The sequence below is a fragment of the Somniosus microcephalus genome, chromosome 17, assembly GCF_052327205.1.
Source record: "Somniosus microcephalus isolate GS21.2 chromosome 17, FLI_Smic_1.0, whole genome shotgun sequence".
Lineage (NCBI taxonomy): Eukaryota > Metazoa > Chordata > Chondrichthyes > Squaliformes > Somniosidae > Somniosus > Somniosus microcephalus.
Genome location: NC_141003.1, coordinates 69849270 through 69874116, shown reverse-complemented (window position 1 = coordinate 69874116; position 24847 = coordinate 69849270). Strand labels below are relative to the sequence as shown.

General features: G+C 44.3%; 1 protein-coding gene across 9 annotated transcripts in view; it reads right to left on the bottom strand.

Moving 5' to 3' along the window:
• Positions 1–24847, bottom strand: part of LOC147105836 (S-adenosylhomocysteine hydrolase-like protein 2) — a 95911-nt gene that overhangs the window by 3376 nt on the left and 67688 nt on the right. For all 9 annotated transcript variants that reach the window (XR_015081600.1, XM_086010614.1, XM_086010616.1 and 6 more), the window contains 11 exons: positions 19526–19628; positions 15966–16060; positions 14780–14886; positions 13020–13136; positions 10466–10529; positions 7166–7254; positions 5065–5135; positions 4423–4517; positions 2498–2596; positions 1914–1982; positions 104–182 (listed from right to left, as the gene is read on the bottom strand). Coding sequence is in view for 8 of the 9 variants with exons in the window: in XM_086010614.1 (XP_085866740.1) it covers positions 104–182; positions 1914–1982; positions 2498–2596; positions 4423–4517; positions 5065–5135; positions 7166–7254; positions 10466–10529; positions 13020–13136; positions 14780–14886; positions 15966–16060; positions 19526–19628 (988 nt within the window). In the remaining variant the exon portion in view is untranslated. The remainder of the gene's footprint in view (positions 1–103; positions 183–1913; positions 1983–2497; positions 2597–4422; positions 4518–5064; positions 5136–7165; positions 7255–10465; positions 10530–13019; positions 13137–14779; positions 14887–15965; positions 16061–19525; positions 19629–24847) is intronic.

The window sequence follows — 24847 nt, the reverse complement described above, 5'->3', positions numbered from 1 at the left end:
CTGAAAGCTGTGGAATTTTTGGATTCAATCCCTAGGACTGCTGTGCCAGGTCACTTTAACAGCATGGAGTGCAGCAAATGTGTGAACACGTTCTGGGACTTACCCATCTTCTTCGGAAGCAAGTAGACGTCTTGTTTGTACCGTCCCTCTGGGGCATTGTACAGCTCTATCATTGCCAGTGCCTGAGGACAACAAAGGAAATGTTCATTTCTACAGTTCATACGAACAGTGAAAATACAGGTATAACAAATGTGACTCGGTGCCAACCAGAGTAGCAGTTGAAGCACAATACTTCGCCTCAGCGCCACTTTGGCTACAGGGATGGGGAAGGAATTGGCCAGGGTCCCCGACTGCTATTTAGACAAGTGTGTTTGTTGACATAGGGCAAGGACAGGATTGCGCTCAGCTACAATCCCTTCCCCCCCCCTCCTCCCATGATCAAATAGCCTGTTCATCACCTAGCCTCACACAAAGAATGGGTGAGGTACTAGCGGGCTGCCATTGCCTACAGAATTGTACTTTAGCAAGAGTCAGCACCTGGAGCAGAAGCTTTCATCCAACTGCCAGCTCACAGCCACAGGAATTAGACTTGTGGTTTCTAGCAGCTCTTCCTGCTACACTGCTGTTATCGACAACACTGAAAGAGTCCTTCCTTATGTAGTCTGGGGCAAAGGACCTTTCATTATTTAGCCATTGGCACAAAACACATATCACAGTTACACTCAGGAAGCCCTTAACTGTTTAGCCTGAAAAATAAGAACTCAGAGCTATGACTGCAATATCCTGTGTCTGAAGTAAATACTTAACTAGTTTCAACAATCAATATTTTCCCCACCTACAATAAACAGCCCACAACACAAGTGTTGCATAAAGTACTGCGAAATTAAATGAAACGTAGAAGGGAAAATTCTTATTTCATGTCTTCTTCCCCTAGCCACTACTGAAGATACCAACTCATGCTGGGGTACAGTTGCCGGCCGCCCCCTTAAGGCCTCAACCCAGTAGCTGTTCTTCACATACGAGCACAGACGGTGAGTGCTGGTAGGATATTTGACAGTGGAAGCGATTATAGCCAAGCCACATCCTACCCTCAGAGTGCAATTTTCAAGCAGGGGTTTACTCGAAAACGATCAGGAGTGGAAATACTTGCTGAGGTTTCTTTTCTCTAGCTCAGGGGCACCGAAGCCAGTTGTAGAATCGCTAGTGCCATCCCAGCGGAGATCAGCTAACGTAGCACAGATTGTTGACTGAACATATGGCCCGGATAGCTTAATGCCACAATGGACAGTGCATCTACTAACTGTGCCATTGGCACAACAGCTATTTTGTGCCTTCTTAGCACAATAAGGTCTGGCAACCACACAGTATGCATCAAGCATCATACCGTGAATAATGCTGCGCCATCCCACAACAAGTATAAATTTAAACAAACTGATCAGCCAAATAGGATCTAATGGGTTTTACAGTCGGGGCTCTGGTTGATTTGTTCAGCAGAGCTGTCATTGCTGCCAGAAAGCTTGTTGACCCAAACCTAGGCAAGCCAGCAACCCCTACAGACTACACTTCATGCAGACACAATCAAACTCACTGCACAGGATGGTAAACAGAGGTCAGAGTCTCTCTGTTCTGGTGAATGGTACAGACTACAATTTACAAACCGATTATGCAACACTTGCTTTAAAAAACATAACTAGTTTCAAAAAATACGAATCTGGGAATTTGCCATCTTTTTAAAAATCTGTAATAATAGCGATAAATGCCTCTTGAATCAGTGTTCGAATTAATTTATTTGGTGAAGGCGTTCAGTGCACCCGTGTCATCCACTAAGGAGAATAAAACGCAGTGCATGCCTCGATTCCCATCTTAACAATTCATGTTGTAAATCACAAGCAGGATTTCCGGCCACCCCTTACCTGTGTGGTAGCAGTGATCGACAGCACAAAGGTAGGGACTGTGGAACAGCTCAAGTTAAGCAGTCGTCCCTAGATAAAAAGCAAAGTGGGGCACCGGGTTACTCAGCTGCAAATACTTTCCCCTGAAACAAGATCGAGCACAGGAACATCTTGGGAGCCAAGGTTCAACCGCAGTGAGGTTACTTCTATTAATTTCTCCATTTTCATAAACAGATCATGTTGCCTAAAAGCATGATTTTGTATCACAAGATAGGTACAGATGAAGGAGGCCATTCTGCCCACCCATCATCATCCATCCCAGGAAGAATGTACAGACTACCCATTACAGCCACAACGAGCTCCCTCAGTCATCTTTTGAGGAGGAATAGGCAGATTTCCTCCCCACTGGCCCACCACCCAAGAATCGTCACCAGTATTAGGGGACATGAAACAGTATCACATTAGAGCAAAACATAAGTTAATGATTCAGATTCCAACTTGTAATAAGATAACATCCAGAGTTGGCACAGAAAAATGGTTGGACAGGTTTTTACAAATTGTATAAACAAATGGTGAACTCGACAGTTTGCTTAAGACACGATTACCTCAGCTAGCAACACAATCCTCTTCCCATCTGGCCAAATGACGTGATCCACTTGTGACCTAACACGCTCCCACGTGAGTTCTGGAGTTCGAAGGCTCGCCTGAAAAGGGAGGGGGAAACAATGGAATTACTGAGGCAGCAATACATATAAGCTCTTCTCTCTGGAAATATTGGTCTGTTGGGAGGTTCCATCCTCACCAGCTCAGGGTATTTAAACTAAACAAGCACTTGATATGCCAGAAGAATGCGGATATCCATGAAACTACCCATCAGGAGTCAAAGGCACCTTTGACTGGAGGGTGGGGGAGTAATTGTGGAAAGATAAGCAACAATAATCAAGGAAAAAATTAACAGGGGCTTGGAGAGTTTTAAGCTAATCAAGGAGAGCCAATGTTGATTTGTAAAAGGCAGATCGTGTTTGACTAATCCAATTGAATTTTTTGATGAAGTAACAGAGAGGATTGATGAAGGGAATGCAAGGGATGTTGTCTACATGGATTTTCGGAAGGTGTTTGACCAAGTACCACAAAGAAGGCTGGTTAACAAAATTGAGGCTCATGGAATAGGGGGCCAGTGGCAGCTTGGATAAGAAATTGGCTTAAGGACAGAAAACAGCGAGTTGTGGTAAATGGCTGTTTTTCAGACTGGAGGATGGTAGACCGTAGTGTTCCCCAAGGGTCAGTACTGGGGCCACTGATTTTTGATATAAATGATCTGGATATTGGAATAGAGTAGAATTTCTAAATTTGCCAATGACACTAAACTTGGGGGTGTGGCAAACAGTCATGATGATACCAATCGACTGCAACAGGACATAGAAAGGCTAGCAGAATGGGCAGACAAGTGGCAGATGGAATTTAATACAGAGAAGTGTGAGGTGATGCATTTTGGCAGAAGGAACAGGGAGAGGCAGTATACACTTAATGGCACAGTTTTAAAGAGTGTGCAGGGATAGAGGGACCTGGGAATTAATGTGCATAGGTCCCTGAAGGTGGCAGGACATACTGAGAGAGTGGTTAGCAAAGCATATGGGATCTTGGGCTTCATAAATAGAGGTATTGAGTACAAAAGTTATGCTGAACCTTTATAAAGCGCTGGTTAGGCCACAACTGGAGTACTGCATCCAGTTCTGGTCACCACACTTCAGGAAGGATGTGAAGGCCCTTGAGGGTGCAGAGGAGATTTACCAGAATGGTTCCGGGGATGGGGGATCTTAGCTACAATGACAGATTGGAGAAGCTGGATTTGTTTCCATTAGAACAAAGGAGGTTGTGGGGTGATTTGATAGAGGTGTACAAGATTATGACTGGTTTGGATAGGCTAGACAGGGAAAGGCTGTTCCCACTAGTTGATGGTACAAGGACTAGGGGACACAGATTTAAGGTTTTGGGCAAGAGACACAGGGGGGATGAGAGAACAAACTTTTTTACGCAGTGAGTGGTGAGGACCTGGAACTCGCTGCCGACGGAAGTGGTGGAAGCGGAGACAGTCGATGTTTTCAAGGGGAGACTGGATAGGCACTTGAGGGAAATAAACTTGCAGGGCTACGGGGATAGAGCGGGGGAATGGGACTGACTGGATTGCTCTACAGAGAGTCGGCACAGACTCGATGGGCTGAATGGCCTCCTTCTGTGCCGTTATGGCTCTATGTGGCCTACTCCTGCTCCTATTTCTCTATGTTCCACATCTTACAGCTTTGGGAATATTTCATCATTAACTGAAATCTTGAGTTATTCGACACTCGGTATGCATCACATTGGTCTCAGTATTGGAATGATTCGCTTCAGTTATTCCAAACCCAGTTACATACCACATCAATCTCAGTATTGGAATGATTCGCTTCAGTTATTCCAAACCCAGTTACATACCACATCAATCTCAGTATTGGAATGATTCGCTTCAGTTATTCCAAACCCAGTTACATACCACATCAATCTCAGTATTGGAATGCCCCATGTTGCAGACGATACAACCATTCTTCATGCGATCCAGGTGTTCCCTGGTCACTACGTTTTTGTTACCTAAAGACAAGGTGAATTCCCAGTATTAAAGCTCACAAGTTTGGTGGTTTATCAAGATATCGTTATGGAGTTGTAAATGCTTTACATTGTGTATGTGTTTTGGATGTTGCGACTGACTGGTCAGAAGGCAGAGTCCTGGATGACTCAGTAGTGAGATGTAACACATGGATTGTTCTTGGGCACCTTCTGGTTATTTCAGCAGTGGAATAGGGAACAGTACAGGTAAAACTTTGGTAAGCTCTCCTTGTTTCATGTTGAACCTGTGAAATTCACTACAGCCGTAGGCTGATATTCCGGTTTTACAGAGGAGCTAAAATTGGAAAGATTTCTATAAATAAATATTTAAAGCTTCTTCTAAAGAAACTTTAAAATTTTCTTCATCTTAACCATCCAATCCTAACCAGGATTAAAGCATTAAAAAAGAAATCAAGCCAGCAAATGTAAACTTTAATCAGTGAGTGGTTAACTAATTCCAACTTGTTAAAAAGAAACTTCTGCTTGTTATATTGAACCTGTATCAACATTAAATGTGATTATTAATATTTACCTGTGCAAGTAATGACAATGTCCACCTGTCTAATGACTTCATTCAATTTGACAAGTCTGAATCCATCCATACTGCAAAGGAAAGGTAGAACTGCATCAATGCACACTTGGGTGGAGTCACATTGGTAAAAACAGAGGTCAGAAACAAGTCTACCTGATTTGGTGCTTTTGCTTTTAAACATTGCCCCAATCAGTCTGTTTTGATCGTGACAGAATATGGGATACCATTTGCCAAACAATGAGCTGTGACTGGGGAGGTGGTGCATGGCAGGTCAGAGGAGTGGTGTACAGCAGGGAAAGGAGAGGAGACTAAACCGTGAGCCAGATGAGGGTTTTGTGTGTAGTGGGAGCACGAGATGCAGGTGTACTACTCTGCACCTCTAACCAGGTCACTCAGTAGCTGGTGTTAGAAGGGGCACAAAGGCTGCCTAGACTTTCTCTCATGCCAATTTCTCCTCCACATTGTTGTTGATTGTCCAATTGATATAGATTAAATTAGTTGCTGTATGGAGAATTGGGGCTATGTAGCAGAGTCCTATCACATCACAATACAGCGCACTGGTATATCGACATGCTGTGTCAGCAGATGCCATGGCTTATTTCTCATCTGATATTGATAACTCATGCTAGGATATGATTCAACAGGCACTGATAAGTGCTCTGATGCCTCATCCAAATGGCCATTTTTCACGAGGCTAGAGTGTTGGCATTCAACTATGGGGAACATCACAGCTGCATGATCCTGTCCTCGCTTAACGGCAAGGATCACTAGCCAGCAATTGGGACTTAGACCTCTAACTGACCTCCGACCTGACCCCCAACCAGTTGACACCCTAGGCTTAACCATCACGAATGATCACTTGTGTGATACACCAGAGGGACCGTATCTCAGTAGAGTTACCACACTCGAGAGAAGACAGCTTACATTTCTACATATAGCACTCCTTGTGCACAATACGACATTTCAACGTACTTTAAAGGTTGGAGGAAAACAGTGGATGCCGATCAGGAGGGAAAACAGAAAATTTAACTGGCGAGGCTGAATATGAGAGTTTTTAAGGAGGCGGTCAAGGCAGGGAGGAAGGGGACAAGGAGAAGGGAACTAGAGATGAAGTTCAGGAGGTCAGGGGTATAGTGGCTGAAAGATTGGCAACCGATGGTGAGGAGGGAACAAGGAGAAATCCAGTGTTGGATGTGTGAAAGGTGTGCATGGGGAAATATGGCTGGAGATCACTACTGAAATAGGGTGGGACAAGGGCATGGAAGAATTTCATAGTGAAGCCGAGACACTTGATGTCAATTCACTGGGATACAGGGAATCAGTGGAGCTCAGCAAGAACCAGGGGTGATGTGGGCGAGGACCCGGGCCGCAACATCTGAAGGAGTTAAATGTTTCGGACCACATTGTTCAATTTCCATGTACCTCATTTCCAAGATTTGGCGCCCCTGGAATCTCGTATTAAATCTAAGAGAACTCACTAAAAGGTCAAACTGGTGAAAGACTAGATTGAAGAATTAGGCCAGTCCTCTATTTAAAAAGGCAACATTCAAATGGTTTAAACTACACCCTAAGAGATTTAAATGCCAAAAATTATTGTGCATTCTTATTCAGGACCTGCAGAGAGAACCCAGTACAGCATCAAGATATCCTTCAAACACGTGTCAATCGAGGTTATATTTGGGCTAATCACAGCTTTGAACTATTCAATCAGTTGTAATTAAATACTAGGACAAATTCACCTCAATCTGCCAGCCTCTCCAACAGGAACACAATTGTCTCCAATCATGTAACTGCTAAAGACACTATTTGCAGTGACTGCTATTCAAGTCCTTGGTGTCAGGTTAACACCAGCTGTCGTCTATATTACAGACGTGCACAGACGTGGACTAAAGTGACTTCACCATGACAGAATGCATTGTGTGCATGTTGTATTGAAGAAATCAAAAGCAGGATTATCCCAGTCAGGAGTAAGCAAATTAACCCGGATAACTTTGTATGTTCCGTAGCCGGTTTCTAAGTTTTAAATTCCTACATTTCCCTGTATGTCTCCATTGCCAAATATATACAAATATACTCAGCTGTTCTAATTCTAGGTCCTTACCAGGCTTGCAGAGCACAAATTGGATCAATCTCTGTGACATACACGATGGACCCCATCGCCCTTAAAGCAGCACAACAGCCCTTTCCAACCTGGAAAACAACATAGGATAAATTTGTATGGGCTATGAAATGGTCAGAATAAACTTAGTCATCATTACATAATTTCCCAATCAGGACCACTGTAGGTAGTCCTTGCTGATCAAACTAGATGTTGCAACCATTTTGATGGTTTCTAGGTTCACACAAAGAAAAACTCCATGCTGCAAGGCCACTATTGGCAGGTTTCTTTATACTGTTGGTAAACAGTTCCATTAGGATGCTAAAGTTGGATCATTAAAAGGCCCATGTAGCGCACCCTTTGGACCAGAAACAAGATGTTAATCTTCATCCAATCTCAGTGTCAAATCCATATCTCTCTACACCCAGCTAAACAGGAACCAAACTTCACAGCTTTACAGCTGCACTGGAAGGATACAGTTTTGAGTGGAGATTTTCTTCAAAGCCAGCGTATTCTCTTTCATCACAAAACACAAAAGTTACAGGACATCACTTGTTTTGCTACTTTTACCTTACGAGGCCCAGTGCTGTATTCACATTAGCGGACAACTTCATGTTCATTCTTTAACTATGTACTGGTGTGGATTCGGTTTCTCCCCCCGAATGCTTCTGGTAGGGCACTCCATCCCAATAAGCTCTTAAATTTATGCTTTCTAGTCACCAACTTACCGACCAGTGAAAATAGCTTATCCTGCATTATATTTTGAACATCTTTATCAGAACTCCTCTCTCTAATGAAAAGAGCCCCAGTTTCTCTGGCCTCTCCTTATAACTAAAGCCTTGCATCCCTGGTACCATCTTTGTGAAGCACTTTTGCACCCTGTCCATGGACCAGACATCCTTCCTAAAGTAAGGTGCCCAAACTGGACACAATATTCTAACTGTAGCCTAACCAATGATGTTAGGTTTAGCATTACCTTTGTATTCTATACCCCTATTTATAAAACCTAGGATTACACATGCTGTATTTACAGCCCGATCAACTTATCCTCCCACTTTTAAAAATCTATACTTTTAAAATGACCACTGAACTTCTGCTTACATTATGTCCTCTTGAATGCTTTATGTGCTGCAGCCTGTACCATATCCCAGTCTCTGCATTATCCTGTGCTACAGCCTGTACCATATCCCACTCTCTGCATTATCCTGTGCTACAGCCTGTACCATATCCCAGTCTCTGCATTATCCTGTGCTACAGCCTGTACCATATCCCAGTCTCTGCATTATCCTGTGCTACAGCCTGTACCATATCCCAGTCTCTGCATTATCCTGTGCTACAGCCTGTACTATATCCCAGTCTGCATTATCCTGTGCTGCAGCCTGTACCATATCCCAGTCTCTGCATTATCCTGTGCTACAGCCTGTACTATATCCCAGTCTGCATTATCCTGTGCTACAGCCTGTACCATATCCCAGTCTCTGCATTATCCTGTGCTGCAGCCTGTACTATATCCCAGTCTCTGCATTATCCTGTGCTACAGCCTGTACTATATCCCAGTCTGCATTATCCTGTGCTACAGCCTGTACCATATCCCAGTCTCTGCATTATCCTGTGCTACAGCCTGTACCATATCCCAGTCTCTGCATTATCCTGTGCTACAGCCTGTACCATATCCCAGTCTCTGCATTATCTTAAATTGCAGCCTTGAAACATGCTCCCCTAAATCAACATCTGAAACGTCAACTCCTCTGTCCTCTCCACAGGTGCTGCCTGACCTGCTGAATGTTTCCAGCACTTTGTTGTTTTGGATTTCCAGCATCTGTAGTATTTTGCTTGTGCCCCGAACTTTCTCTGCTCCTTTTAAAGTTTTACTATTCAGTGTATATTTGCTCTCCTTATTCTCCTTCCTAAAATATTCTCCCACCTCATATTTCTCTGCATCAAATTTTATCCACGATCTTTCTGCCTAATCTACTAATCTGTTTGTGCCCTACTGAAGCTGTTTACCGTCAGCTTCACAGTTAACCATGCTTCCCACTTTTGTGTCATTTGCATGTTTCGATATTGAACTGTGCTGTTGTCCTGATAATGTGATTCCTGATTTAAACATCACCGGACACATTTTAAGCACACTGTTGGGTTGAATTGAATGTAAGCAAGGATCCATCCCATTAACTCTAGAGTTCATGCATTTACCAAAATACCATCATCTCAGCTCAATTTTGTGTGTCTGTGGGAGCGTATATTATTTTTAGAACTAACTTAGCAACTAAAGGGAAAAAAACTGTACAACACAGACAAACATCAACATACAATTCAGAACAATGTTTTAGACGTTGAACATACTGAAAACAAAACCAAATTTGCTGCTTAATTTGTTTGCATCGGTCACATTTCCTCCAACTTGCAGGAATTAAAATGTCTATTTTAACTGCTGTGGTAAAGTAACACGATGGGCTGTTGAAAATTGTACGGGGAGCAGTGGTTGGTGCCAACACCCCATCATTCTGAAGTACAAACACCATCAAACGCACTGAATCTTTGTGGCCTTTTTCTTTTTTGAAACTGCACATAAAATCTGAAATGTTGATGATTTCCATCAGAACTCCTGATATTTTAATGTGGGAAGTGGTTATAAAATGATTCTCTTGGTTGCCTGAAGCTCGGTTATAGTTGAGGACACAGATTTAGCTGCAGCCTGCCAATGAATGTCAGCAAATGAATCGCCTAAAAGAACATTGTTGGGAAACAGAACACACCACTGACATCAAGGGCAGCACGGTGGCATAGTGGTTAGCACTGTTGCCTCACAGCGCCAGGGACCCGGGTTCAAATCCGGCCTCGGGTGACTGTGCAAACTCTACACAGACATTCTCCCCGTGTTTGCGTGGGTTTCCTCCGGGTACTCTGGTTTCCTCCCACAGTCCAAAGATGTGCGGGTTAGGTTGATTGGCTATGATAAAATTGACCCTTAGTGTTAGGGGGATTAAATACGTGGGGTTACAGGGATAGGGTGGGATATGTGTTGGTGTAGGGGTTACGGGGATCGGGTGGGATGTGTCGGTGCAGGCTCGATGGGCCGAAATGGCCTCTATCTGCACTGTGAGATTTCTGTGATTATGTGATCACGGTACAAGCTATAGGTTACTCAAAAGGAAAAGAATGCTGGTTTGAGGCTGGAAGGTAAACTCTGGTTAAAGAGGTTCACAGTGACAATTCAGGGGTCTCAATAGTTTAGCAGAACAGGGTGGGGACTAGTCGAGTCAGAGAACCCCATCCCACCCAAAAAAGGGGAATATTTACCTCCCCATATCCACAGACGACGACTTGTTTTCCTCCAAACATCACATCTGTCGTCCTCTTGAGGCTTTTATTAAAGATGTGAAATTCATACAATTAGTTCTCAAAATAACAAAACACTGAGCAGAAATGTATTGTAGTCGTTCACTGTTACGATATCCATGTTTCTCAAAGACAAACCAATTAGGAAACCCACAATTAAGTTCTTGAATAAAGACTTTTTAAGCATACACCTTGACGTAATAAAACTCACTACGCACTTGGTTTGAGTATAAAGCAAGGCTTTAATCAACTTGTTTTAGAACATGGAGGTCTAGTTGTACTTCACTAGTTCCTGTCTTACAAAATATCCCTGGTAAGCTGGGCCCACGTCCGAGTATTTATACTCCTTGGACGGCGCCACCAGCTGGTCGTCCAGCGTTATTTCACGAGTAGTTCTTTATAATGATGAGATTTATAACACGTGGTTGAATAATTTATTTTTTTCCTCTTTCCCCGAAGCAGTGGAAGATGATCTGACCCAAAGTCTCTGCTGGTGCTGCTCTAAAATTGACAACTACTTCAAATTTTTGCTCTCTTCCAGCAGAAAGGACCGAGTGCCCAACTCTGTAGCTCCCTCCAGACCTCGCCATATGGGGGAAGGGGTGGAATGGGGGAAGAGTTAGAGGAGCAGAGAAGTATCACACCTCTCCACACCTAGATCCTCTTCAAAAACTCTCGTCGAACCCGATGAGCAGCCAGTGTTGCTCGTCCGCCCGGCAGAGAGCAATATCAGTCAGAGACACAGAGATGGAGAAATGTGTTCAATGCACGTGCTCAGGGAAATAACGTCATCTCCAGAAAACCCAACATTAATGGTGCACCTCACACCATCAACAGGAAACTTTCAATTTACCGGCACCTAAATAACCGGAAATCTCGGTTAACCGGCAAAATTCAGGAGTAGGTTCAGGTAAGTTTTACTTCATATTTGTACTTGCCTTCCTCGATCTGTTGCTGTGCAAGGGTGTGGCTGCAGCAGTTGCTAAGCTACAGAGACGCTTGGAACTTGTGGCCATTGTTCTGCACTTGTTGCTAAGCAACAGGGTTTGTTGCTTTATACGGAGCGGTCAGCTCTCCGTATCTTTTACTATAGCTTTCGGTTATCCAGAATTTTTGATGAACCGGCACCACGTCGGTCCCGTATAAAAAAAAGTTTCCTGAATATATACTGGGGTCAAATGAAGGATCTAGTATGCTCTCTAGAAACTAACTATATTTCTAACTTTATCCATTCAACAGGTTAAAAACTGGAGAGAAGCCACCTGCCTTCAAACTGCAGGGATTCAGACTTTCTAAAGAAAGGTCAGTCATTGACGAAGTAACTTTTCACAACTTCACTTTTACTACCATTTTTATTCATCTCCCCCTGCCCCCCTCCCACTCCATGTATTTTTATCAATAAAGATTTTTAAAAACAGAGACACACTACCAGACCTCCACCAAGCAGCAGGAGATGCACCAGCACAGCTCTCCCTAAAGCTTTCTCTCCCTATGGGAAACCACTTGGGCTCTTCCCATACAAGTACAGCAGAGAACAGAGGCACAAATTAGCTTCCTACCACTGTGAGGCTGAATGGTTAGTTTTCAATATCATTACTTTTGGTCAGGGTGAGGACTTGAGAACACACATTAAAATCTCTAGATATATGCGCTGCCATTTATTGGATCATTGGCCCAGAAATTCGGGTCCCAACGCGCGAGTACGCACGGGGTACTCATGCGTAGGCCCAACGAAAGTGCCGGTTTCGTGCATGCACTGCGCATGCGCGGGAAACCGGCACTTCCGTTCCCTTGAAAGGGGTTCAGAAGTTGAACGTGTGCGCAGGAAAGGCAGCGCGTGCACATTGAACTTATGTTTTTTTTGCAGCTTTCTCCAGGAGGGTAAGTCTCCAGCAGTTACACTTTTAAAAAGCAAGTGCAAGGCCTGCTTTTAACAAGGTAAGTGGCGAATTAATTAAAATTAAAACATTTTTCCCCACAGGTTTATTATTTTTAAATACTTTAAAGAAAGGTAAGTTTATTTTTAGCCCCGTTAGAAAATGTAATTCATTTTTACAAAAATTTTAATTATTGTTTAAAATAATTTCATGTAATTTATAGTTATTTTTAAAATGTGATTAAAAAAAAATTATTTGAAGTTTTAGTGATGTTTTGGGGCTTATAGTATTTATAGGTTTGACAGCTCTTCCTGTCAAACTTATGAATGAAGCATTCCCTGCTACCATTGGCTCCCCATGGTCCACGTGATCCCAGGGGACGCTTCGAACTAACTACGCCCCTGGGATACGCAAGCACTGCGCGCCGGCAGTTGGAGGAGGCCCAGGATCGGAATTCCACGTGGGCCCACCGCTCAACGGCCGGCGTGCTAGGCAAGTGCAGGTCGGAGGCTTGCACCCGCGGGAAGCCTACGACCCGAATTTCTGGGCCATTATTTCATTATCAAATGGATTTAACAAACATTTCTGTTTATCTTAATGTAAAGCTGGTTTGAGGTCAGTAGACTTTGATTACATACCCATCCAGTATAGACTCTCTACAGCAATAGAGATTATCAAACTTCTGCTTGGTTACAGAGTCATTTACATTCATGGCTGGAACACAGAGCTTACCAGCTTTAGACAACTGGTAAAGTCTAAAAAAAAGAGAAAAAGCAAAAAAGTCAGAAACCCAGAGTTCCAAAATTGGTTTATAATACATCAGATGAGACAGATAGTTCAGGCTGGCTGCTGAGGAAAACTAACAGAAAACTCACACTAAAGATTATAAAAAGGATCACGTTTCTGCTTTATTCTGATCTATAACTTTCAACAGACTGCCTCTCGTCACTCCCACTTTCATCCAAGGTGCAGTAATGCTGCCCGATTCAGTTATCTGCTATAGTCTTCCACTACATTAGCATTCTAACTTGGACAAAGGTTTTTAATTCAACATCTAGATATCTGGTTCAATTGTAGGACCAGAAAACTGCCAGAGAGCTACAATGGAATTAGCTAACACAACAGACAGAAAAAGGTGAATCAGGTAGTACGATGAAACCCAATAAAAACCTGAAAACTTGAGGCATGAGTGACGTGTTCTGAAGGACCTTCCACCCAAACATGGAAGCAGAAACTTCATTTTTAGTCAGACTAAATCAGATTGAGACGCTTGCATATCAACCACCTCCACTTATTTGGCAATTCTGCAAGAGTCCCTTTACGTTGAGAAGGTATATTGTGCCACACGTTAATTCCAATTATATTCTGGAATTTGTGCTCACGGTCTATGTCAAATCAGCTCATCAAAACCAGTCAAAAATATACTTTGAAAGCATTAATATCCAAAACATGCAACTATTTATAGAATTATAAAAACGCAAACGTTGATTCCCCAGTGGCCTGGGGGCAAAGGCTCTGGAAGTGACTTTGTAAAGTCACTGTACAGCTGTATCACACAAGACAGAGGAGAATTCACTGGCAAACTTAGGGTTACAGGTGTGGTTGTACACACACTGGAAATGACATATTGTTTCAGAGCTGGGATAATTTGTTGGCAGTTCTAGGGCTTGGCTGAATCAGGGGAATATCAAGTGGCCTGTATGCCTGCAAGGTAGGGTCACTGCTCTTTGTGAGGGGTAGTGGGAGGCAGTTGTTTGTTTGTTGTCCCACTTTGGGCGGTGGTCTGGGTGTGTACGAGAGCTGCCAGAAAATGGCTCAGACTGCCAGGTACATCTCGTACACGCTAGAATCCAAGCATTATCTGCTCCAATTGGCATATGGCTTTGCCCACGTTTGTTGTGGTAAGGGCTGTGCTTCTCCACAGTAGGGAAATAAAGCTATCAATAACAGTTATGCTAGCAAGCGTGGTTTATTTGGGGGGGTTGAGGGGTGGGGTGTCTGCAGAGATTGAGAGGACAGTCATGCTCTCTGGGGCATCTCGGACTGCTGCTCAGATGATAGAAAGTCGGGGGGCATGGGGGCACACCCAGAATGGACAGAGTAATTTGCTCTTCTGGCAAAGCCCCACCAAATGTCACTGCCCAGAAAGTGGTGGAATCTGCCCGTCAAGCTTGGACTTTAAAGGCTTGTAGGAAGAAGGAATAATGTTCCATAATTAGCTAGAAAAGGAGATGGCGCGATGAGTCTCAATTCCAACACAATGAGGATTCAGGGAGGAGGAAGAGCGTGTAGAATGACACATTTCAATGTTAGGAGGAACAAGAGAACTATAGTAGGATCAATAAATCAAGGACAAGGAAGTTTAGCTAAGCAGTTTGTATATTAGAGTAACTCTCACCTGTGAACACCAGTCACACTTTCTTCCACTATGCCCTTTATTTTCTTGAACATGTTAGGATACTTCTTGTAAATCCAGTGAGTGAGGTCCCCACCATCATCCAGGATCTGGAACAAATCACAAATTAGTATTGTCCCCATTTGATAACCAGCACAATATGCAGCAGTACCAGACCCGAGCACAGTGGTACAGGGGCATAGAAAAATCACTGTAGCTCTGGCCCCAAGTTTCAAAAGTCAAGTTTAAGAAGAAAAGCAAAGAAGAAGCCATTCCCCTCCCATCCCCTTACCCTCACCCACCCCCAGAACCCATTCATTCCACGGGCTTGTATAATCCATCCACTATGAACTCTACCTAACCTGTGTAATCTCCTCAGGGGAGGTTCTATAAAGATGCTCCAGATACCATCTCCACCCTTCCAAAAAAGGATAAAGGGAGAACAATATCTGCACTGCCAGTATCATATGCCTGTAGATACAATACCAAAGATTTAGTTTGCCTTTTTATGGCTTTATCTACTTCTGCTACCACCGGTGTATCTGCACACCAAGGTCCTTCTGCTCCTCTAAAATCTTGCTAGTTGAGGTATATTTCTTCCAGTATTCTTACTTCCAATTCACATTTCCCTACATTGAATTCCCTATCTTCCCATCATGCTAACATTTCTATATCCTTTGCATCTTTCAGTCCTTGTGACAATGTGCCATTTCTTTCCAATTCCCTATCCAAATCAAGTGTTTACACTTAAAAAAAAACACAAAAAAAAAACACCCTGAACACCGATAGTGGCAATTTAAATATTTTCACAGCATCAGCGAGTTTCTTCTAGATTGCCTGAAAGGAATAGCTGAAAACGGTGGCCAGTGTCAAAAGTATGAAGGATAGGCTGGTAGACAGGCACAGGAACCTTCAGTTATGTCCCACTGTGTAAATTATTGATCAAACACATTGCGTCTCAAACCCAAAGGAAATATTTTACATTTTTAACTGGAATCAGCAGCCATACACACAAAAAATAAAAGTCTAAATATTTAACAATGAATTTAATGACAGCAATACTCTGCTTTTGAAAAGCATTTTTCTAATTTATATATGCAAACTGATCAAACTTTGAAAGATTACATTACAGAGCAGTTCTTCATTTACCAACATTCAAAATGGTTAAAGAGCAACAACCTGTCTTTACCATGTTAGGCTGCCATCCTTCCACATTCACACAGCGATCAATGCACCACCAGAAATCGTCTTCTGATTCCCCCTTCCAAGCAAAAACTGGATAACCTGCCACAGGGGAATAATAGCAGCGCATCATAAGAAACAATCACTTTCAGTTACTGGATGAAAGAACTAATCCAAATACCCTTTTCGGTTATAATTATTCAATTCTTTAAATTGGGACAAGGGCCACACATTAATAAGGACATTTACCAACAATATTTCCTTGTAGGATCAAAATTTAAACACAGAACAATGGATACCCAGGAATGCATTACAGGCTGGAATCTACAGAAAAGGAATACCCAGGAGCAAGCCGAAGGCTGGAATGTAATTGAAGGAATCAGTGTTTTGAAGGATACTCGAGATTGATTACTAGGCAATAATCTTAGATGGGTTCAGATGACGTTATGAACTCAGGAGTGAAGCTCGAATGGTCTGTAATCAACATCTGAAACCCACAATTATAGCTGTGTAATCTGTCCCATATTCAAGTTATTTTGGGGATTCTTAGCATAGATACGTTGATTCTATTCAGACTTCTTTGTCAGAAGCAAGTACCATAACAGAATATTTTAGCTATATTTGTCATTATTGTCAAACAATTTGCCAGGCTACAGAGCACATGACAAGCAGGTTACTTGAAACACCATGGTAAACATAAAGGCTGCAACATAAAACTTGCCACATAACTATCATGGCAGCTAGTCACATCCAATCACTTGCTCAGAGTAGACTATGGCCAAGCGATCTGTAGGATAGAGCTCCCTACCACTGTTAATAGTTTCTGTTGGGTACTGCGTCTCCAGCAGGTAAGCCTGACTCCAGAGTTTACACTGATCCCAGCTCAGTCCTGCATCAAACAGCTCCCAATTTTATTACTAGCAGAACTATCTCTCTACACTGAAACTACAAGCTGTATTAACAATCAGGATCTGGTGGTGGGGGGGGGGGGGGTTCAAGACTTCTGGGGCAGAGAATTCCAAAGATTCACAATCCTCAGTGAAGAAATTCCTCCTCATTTTGATCTTAAATGGCCTATCCCTTATCCTGAGACTATGCCCCCTAGTTCTAGACACTCCAGCCAGGGGAAACAACCTCTCAGCATCTACCCTGTCAATCCCCTTCAGAATCTTGTATGTTTCAATGAGATCACCTCTCATTCTTCTAAACTCCAGAGAGTACAGGCCCATTCTACACAATCTCTCATCATAGGACAGCCCTCTCACCCCAGGAATCAATCTAGTGAACCTTTGTTGCACCGCCTCCAAGGCAAATATATCCTTCCTTAGATAAGGAGACCAAAACTGTGCACAGTACTCCAGGTGTGGTCTCACCAAAGCCCTGTACAATTGTAGCAAGGCTTCCTTACTATACTCCAACACCCTTGCAATAAAGGCCAACATGCCATTTGCCTTCCTTATTGCTTGCTGTACCTGCATGCTAGCTTTCTGTGTTTCTTGCACGAGGACACCCAAATCTCTCTGAACACCAACATTTAAAAAACATTCTGTTTTTCGATTCTTCCTACCAAAGTGAATAACCTCACATTTCCCTATATTATACTCCATCTGCCACCTCACTGCCACTTAGTCTATCTATATCCCTTTGCAGACTCTGTTCTTCTCACAGCTTACTGTCCCACCTAGCTTTGTATTGTCAGCAAACTTAGATACATTACACTTGGTCCCTTCGTCTAGGATATTAACATAGATTGTAAATAGCTGAGGCACCCCACTAGTTACAGCCTGCCAACCTGAAATAGACCCGTTTATCCTTACGGTTTTCTGTACATTAACCAATCCTCTATCCATGCTACTGTATTACCCCCAACCCCATGAGCCCTTATCTTGTGTAATAACCTTTTATGTGGCACCTTATCGAATGTCTTTTGGAAATCCAAATATACTACATCCACTGGTTCCCCTTTATCTACCCTGCTAGTTACATCCTCAAAAACCTCCAATAAATTTGTCAAACACGATTTCCCTTTCATAAAACCATGTTGACTCTGCCTAATCATGTTACGATTTTCTAAGTGCCCTGATACCATTTCCTTAACAATGGATTCTAGCATTTTCCCAATGACTGATGTTCCCCATTTTCTCTCTCTCTCCTTTCTTGAATAGCGGCGTTACATTTGCAGATTTAACGTTTTCCAGCACAGAAATATACTCAGTGCCTGACCAATTTAAATTCAGCGGATCATTCTTTTTTGCACTTTATTAAGTTTGAAAGTGGACCTACTGAAGAATTTTTTCTTGAACTGATACATGAGTGGGCTACTGAAAGGTTCACCTCGAACATCAGGAGGCTGTCAGTTACAGCATCTTTTTTTGACTATAAGGCAACAAGACCATGTCTCATTATGTTCATGTACATCAACAACATGCATTTATGCAGCACCTTTAATGGAGAAAACATCACAAGGCGCTTCACAAAGCAGGAACGGATGGCAAGCAGTAGGTTTTGAGGATGTTTTTAAAGGCTGGGAGATAAGTAGCAAGGTTAATGGGGATAGTTCCAAAGAGTAAGGCTGAGACGGTTGAAGGATCTGTTTTTTAAAAAATCAGATTTTTATTTTTCAGCACCCTGTATTCAACTTAACCAGAAAATTACATCCCAGTAGGTTGGCTCTTCAGTCTCGCAAGGTGTCCAAAAACGCTGCCTGCTTAGAGTGCAGCACTCTTATTTTATCCGCAGCTAGCGTTGGCTCAGTGTTGAGGCGGACACAATACTGAATGTGATTGACATTTAAGGTCGGCACATATTTAATTAAGTCTGGATTTGCTGTCGAGATTCTTTTATGGATGTGCTAATTGTTAATTACTGCCAATGAACCACTTTGGCACTGAAAATTAAGTGTGGTGTCTCATTCTCTCGGGTTTTAATTGTTGTTGGATATTTTAAAAATGTGAAATTTAAAATTAAAACTTTTTTTTTTACTTTTCCTTTCTGTCTATTTTCTCTCTCTCGTAATACAATCTTTCCTTCCTTCTAACTTTATTTCTCTTTTTCTACCTGATTTGACATTGAATTCACCCACTCTAATTTACTCTTCATTCTCAGTCCTTGCGCTGTTTGTTTCACAATTCTTCAATCTGAATCGGTAAGGAGGTACACAGTTGCTTGTCCTGTTCACTCGGGTCCCAGATACCTGGTTTCCTTCGCTGCAAGTTTTTCAGCTCGCACTTCCAGCAACTTGCGACACAAAGTACCGTCGAGATTAAACAGGAAAAAGCAAGTCTAACTAACGGCAGACACCGCTAGATTCACTCCAACAAATTATGGCCCTTTGTGTACCACTCCTAAACTTTACCGATATTTTAGTGTCAGCTGTGGCTCAGTTGGTAGCACCCTCGCCTCGGAGTCAGAAGTTTGTGGGTTAAAGTCCCACTCCAGAGACTTGAACACAAAAATCTAGGCCGGCACTCCAGTGGAGTACTGAGGGTGTGTAAAAAGTATTGAACAGAATGGGGAAAACAATCATTTAGATACGCCAACTGTGATTTTAAACAAATTCTCCCTTACCGTTCTCAGCCAGAGCAGCAGCCACTTCATTCTGGGTAGAATAAATGTTACAGGCAGCCCACCTGCATTGTGCTCCAAGGGCAGCGAGTGTCTCCATCAGCACCTGCAGCATCAGAAATTAAAACAAGGCAGAGAGATCACGAAAAAGGGAGCGGGACACCAGACGCTGCTCACTCGCAACTACTCAGTTAAAACAGGTAGATTTAAACCTCAGGCTCAGCATACGTACCACCTCATGTTGTAAAGTTTATATCCCTTCCTCCCCAAATAAACACGATTACTTCACATAACCCCACACAGTCTGCCTCTGCAAAGCATCCTTCAGCACCTTGCTCTACCCAGAAGAAAACTCATTTACAACCATTTCAAATGAGTCTCAACAGATTGGAGTAAAGGCCATTTAGCCTGTAATGAAATCTGTTTGTCTTGATCCTGTATTCGTTTTGCACTCATGTATATTACCCTCCCCCACTGTGTATAGTTTCACTTCCTCTTTCCCGACTAACCTGGGAGGTTCCAGGTCTTGGCTCTTGGCTCCGCCCCTGACTTCTCTTACATAAAGATCCCAGGATCTGTATGACTCATTCCTGTGAACCAGTCGGCGTGTTGAGATGTTAGCTCTGATCTTAGTGATTAAAAGCCAACTTGTTTAAGTCTATAACTTCTAGTTTTGTGGTTATTGAAGGCCCATCAATTTTAATCACTAAAGAATACTAGGATGGATCGACTCCAAAAACCAGAGCGTCTGGACTTGGATCCACATTCTGCTGAAGCATCAAATCAATTGGGACACTGGCTCAAATGCTTCGAACTCTTCGCGGGGGCCTCATCCGCTAGCGAGGTAGATAAACTGAGTCTGCTGACTACTCGCGTAAGTCATCAGATTTATTCGTTCATCCGGGACGCCACCTCTTACACGGAGGCCATCACTATCCTGAAGGCCCAATACCAGAGGCCGGTAAACGAAGTGTACGCCAGACATCTGCTGGCTACACGCAGGCAGCGACCAGAGGAATCAATGGACGATTTCTTACAGGGCCTAAAGGACCTGGTCCGGGACTGTAACTGCAAGGCCGTGACGGCCAACGCGTACTCTGACGAATTGGTCCGCGATTCCTTCATCACGGGCCTCAAATCGAATTATATCCGGCAGAGACTGCTGGAGGAGGTGGTCCTGGACTTAAAAAAGGCAGTGGCCACTGCGCGATCGCTGGACGTGGCCCAGAAAAACTCTGACTCTTATTCTTCCGGCCATGCGGCCCTCACCGCCTCGTGCACGCCGAGGGGGCCGCCATCTTGGAATCAGCCATCTTCCCCATCCAGGTCTCAGACCAGCTCTACGCCGCCGGAGTCCCCACACAGAAGTTCACCCAGGAGTCCTACTACAGCGGCAATGTCTCAAGGCCCAAAATGCTACTTCTGCGGCCAGGCCAAGCACCCCAGACAACGATGCCCAGCGAAGGACGCTACATGCTTCAAATGTAAGAAAAAGGGGCATTTTAGCAAAGTCTGCAGGGGGAATCCGATTTCCAACTCCGTCACCGCCTCGTGCGTGCCGTGCGGGCCGCCATCTTGGGATCCGCCGTCTTTTCCCGACTCAACGGCCGCCCAGGGCCCAACAGTGGCTTCGATCACGGTGGATCAATCCAGGCCACACCCGTTGACAAAATCCATGATGGACATACAGGTAAACGGGAATTTAATGAAATGTTTAATTGACTGGGAGTACCGAGAGTTTTATCCACCCTAGCCTGGTACGGCGGCACTCATTAACGGTAACCCCTACACGGAGCAGAATTGCTATGGCTGCTAAGCCCCACGCTTCGGACATTTTGGGCTACTGTGTGGTAACACTGACTGTAAAAGGCACGGACTACAAGGATTTTAAACTCCTCGTGATGCCAGAACTCTGTGTTAATGTAATCTTGGGCCTGGACTTCCAGTGCCACCACGAAAGTGTCACGCTAGCATATGGCGGGTCCCAGCCGCCACTCACAGTCTGTGGCCTATCAACCTTAAAAATCAGCCCGCCCTCTTTATTCGCTAATCTCGCTCCGAACTGTAGGCCCATAGCGACCAAAAGTAGACAGTACAGTCTGGAAGATAGACACTTTATCAAGGCGGAAGTGGACAGACTCCTGCGGGAAGGCATTATTGAATGCAGTACCAGCCCGTGGCGTGCCCAAGTAGTCATAGTTAAAAATAGCGAAAAGAAACGGATGGTAATTGACTACAGCCAGACTGTTAATATTTATACCCAGCTGGACGCCTACCCTTTACCCCGCATATCAGAAATGGTCAACCAGATTGCGCAATACCGAGTCTTCTCGACTATCGACCTCAAATCCACGTATCACCAGCTCCCCATTAGAACGGAGGACCGCCCATACACCGCCTTCGAGGCGAACGGGCGCCTCTACCATTTTCTCAGAGTGTCCTTCGGGGTAACAAATGGGGTCTCGGTCTTCCAACGTGAGATGGACCGCATGGTTGACGAGAATAAACTACAAGCTACCTACCCCTATCTGGACAATGTCACTATCTGCGGGCACAACCAGCAAGACCACGATCTAAATCTTGCGAGATTTTTTAAAACTGCCCTAAAGCTGAATCTAACCTACAACGAAGACAACTGTGTCTTCAACACAACCCGTCTCTGTATCCTCGGCTGTGTGGTGGAAGATGGGGTAATTGGACCGGACCCTGACCGATTACGCCCCCTAAAGGAACTGCCCCTGCCACACAATCCCAAAGCTTTAAAAAGGTGCCTGGGATTTTTTTCGTATTATGCCCAATGGGTGCCCAATTACTCTGATAAGGCCCGACCCCTCATTAAATCGACGTCCTTCCCACTATCAGCTGAAGCTCGGGAGGCTTTCACCAGTATTAAACAGGACATTGAAAGGGCTGCAGTGTGTGCAGTGGACGAATGCATTCCCTTTCAAGTCGAAAGCGATGCGTCAGACTTTGCCTTAGCTGCGACCCTCAATCAGGCTGGGAGACCTGTGGCCTTCTTCTCCCGAACCCTTCAGGGACCTGAAATCAGGCACTCTTCTGTCGAGAAGGAGGCACAGGCTATAGTGGAGGCAGTGCGGCACTGGAGACACTACCTAGCCGGCAAACGTTTCACCCTGCTCACCGACCAGCGGTCGGTGGCTTTCATGTTTAATAACAAAGGGGGAAAATCAAGAATGACAAAATACTCAGGTGGAGGATCGAACTATCCACGTTCGACTATGATATTATGTACAGGCCGGGAGCCCTTAATGAACCCCCAGACGCCCTATCGCGGGGAATGTGTGCCAGCATTCATACGGACAAATTACAGGGTCTCCACAACGACCTCTGTCACCCAGGGGTCACACGACTATACCATTTTATAAAGTCCCGCAATCTGCCCCACTCCATCGAGGAGGTTAGGGCAATGACCAGGGCCTGCCGCATCTGTGCGGAATGCAAGCCTCGTTTCTACAGGCCTGACCGTGCACACCTTATCAAAGCCACACGGCCATTCGAGCGCCTAAGTCTGGACTTCAAGGGACGCCTTCCCTCTGCCGACCGTAACGTATACTTCCTCAATATCATCGATGAATATTCCCGCTTCCCCTTCGCCATTCCCTGCCCAGACATGACCAGTGCCACGGTCATCAAGTGTCTCTGTAATCTATTCTGCATGTTTGGCATGCCGAACTACATACACAGCGATAGGGGGACGTCATTCATGAGTGACGAGCTGCGCCAGTTCTTGCTCTCGAAGGGGATAGCCACTAGCAGAACCACTAGCTACAACCCCAGGGTAATGGGCAAGTGGAAAGGGAGAATGCTACTGTTTGGAAGGCTGTCACGTTAGCCTTAAAGTCAAAAGGCCTTCCGACCTCCCGCTGGCAGGAAGTCCTCCCAGACGTGCTCCATTCCATAAGGTCTCGGTTATGTACTGCCACTAACGCTACCCCTCACGAAAAGATGTTCGTTTTCCCCCGGAAATCCACCTCGGGCATATCTCTACCCGCGTGGCTGACGTCTCCAGGGACAGTACTATTGCGGAAGCACGTGAGAGGCCATAAAACGGACCCCCTTGTGGAAAAGGTACAGCTCCTCCATGCAAACCCTCAGTACGCCTATATCGAATACTCTGACGGGCGCGAGGACACTGTTTCCATAAAAGACCTCGCTCCCTCGGGGAGCGGAGAGAACGATGGGAGACTACCCGATGAAGACCTACACTACAAAGAGACAGGACGCCCAGAGGTATCAATACCCAACTTTAACCTGGAAGACACTGCGGAGGCCCGGACAACGGAGGAACCAGAATCCACTTCTCTAGAGGCACCCCAACCGGCTTTGCGCCAATCACTGAGAACTGCAAAACCTCCTGACAGACTCACTTATACCAACTTTTAAGAAACATCACCCCGATGGACTAAGTCTATAGCAGGGGTGAATGTAATGAAATCTGTTTGTCTTGATCCTGTATTCGTTTTGCACTCATGTATATTACCCTCCCCCACTGTGTATAGTTTCACTTCCTCTTTCCCGACTAACCTGGGAGGTTCCAGGTCTTGGCTCTTGGCTCCGCCCGACTTCTCTTACATAAAGATCCCAGGATCTGTATGACTCATTCCTGTGAACCAGTCGGCGTGTTGAGAGGTTAGCTCTGATCTTAGTGATTAAAAGCCAACTTGTTTAAGTCTATAACTTCTAGTTTTGTGGTTATTGAAGGCCCATCATAGCCCAACTCATTAGCCCTGTTCAGTGAACGTTACAAAAAAATATTTGTTCATGGGATGTGGGCATTGCTGGCAAGGCCAGCATTTATTGCCCATCTCTAGTTGCCCTTGAGATGGCGATGAGCCGCCTTCTTGAACCGCTGCAGTCTGTGTGGTGAAGGTACTCCCACAGTGCTGTTAGGGAGGGAGTTCCAGGATTTTGACCCAGCGACGATGAAGGATCGGCGATATACTTCCAAGTCAGGATGGTGTGTGACTTGGAGGGGAACTTGGAGGTGGTGGTGTTCCCACGCGCCTGCTGCCTTTGTCCTTCTAGGTGGTAAAGGTCGTGAGTTTGGAAGGTGCTGCCCAAGAACTCAGCGTATTTACTGCAGATTTGCAGGCAATATGCTAGGTTTAGTGCCCACTAGATTACTGGGTAGAAAAAGTAATTGCATATATTCTAGTTAAATCATTACGTTTTAAGAAAAAGCACTGTTTGTATTAACTGCTCGTTGCATAATAACCAATGAATGCGTATTTCAGGATTATACTGGGAAGCCACTTAAAGTGACAAAGATCAGGTTACCAGTGAAATGATTTGTATTTTGCTGTT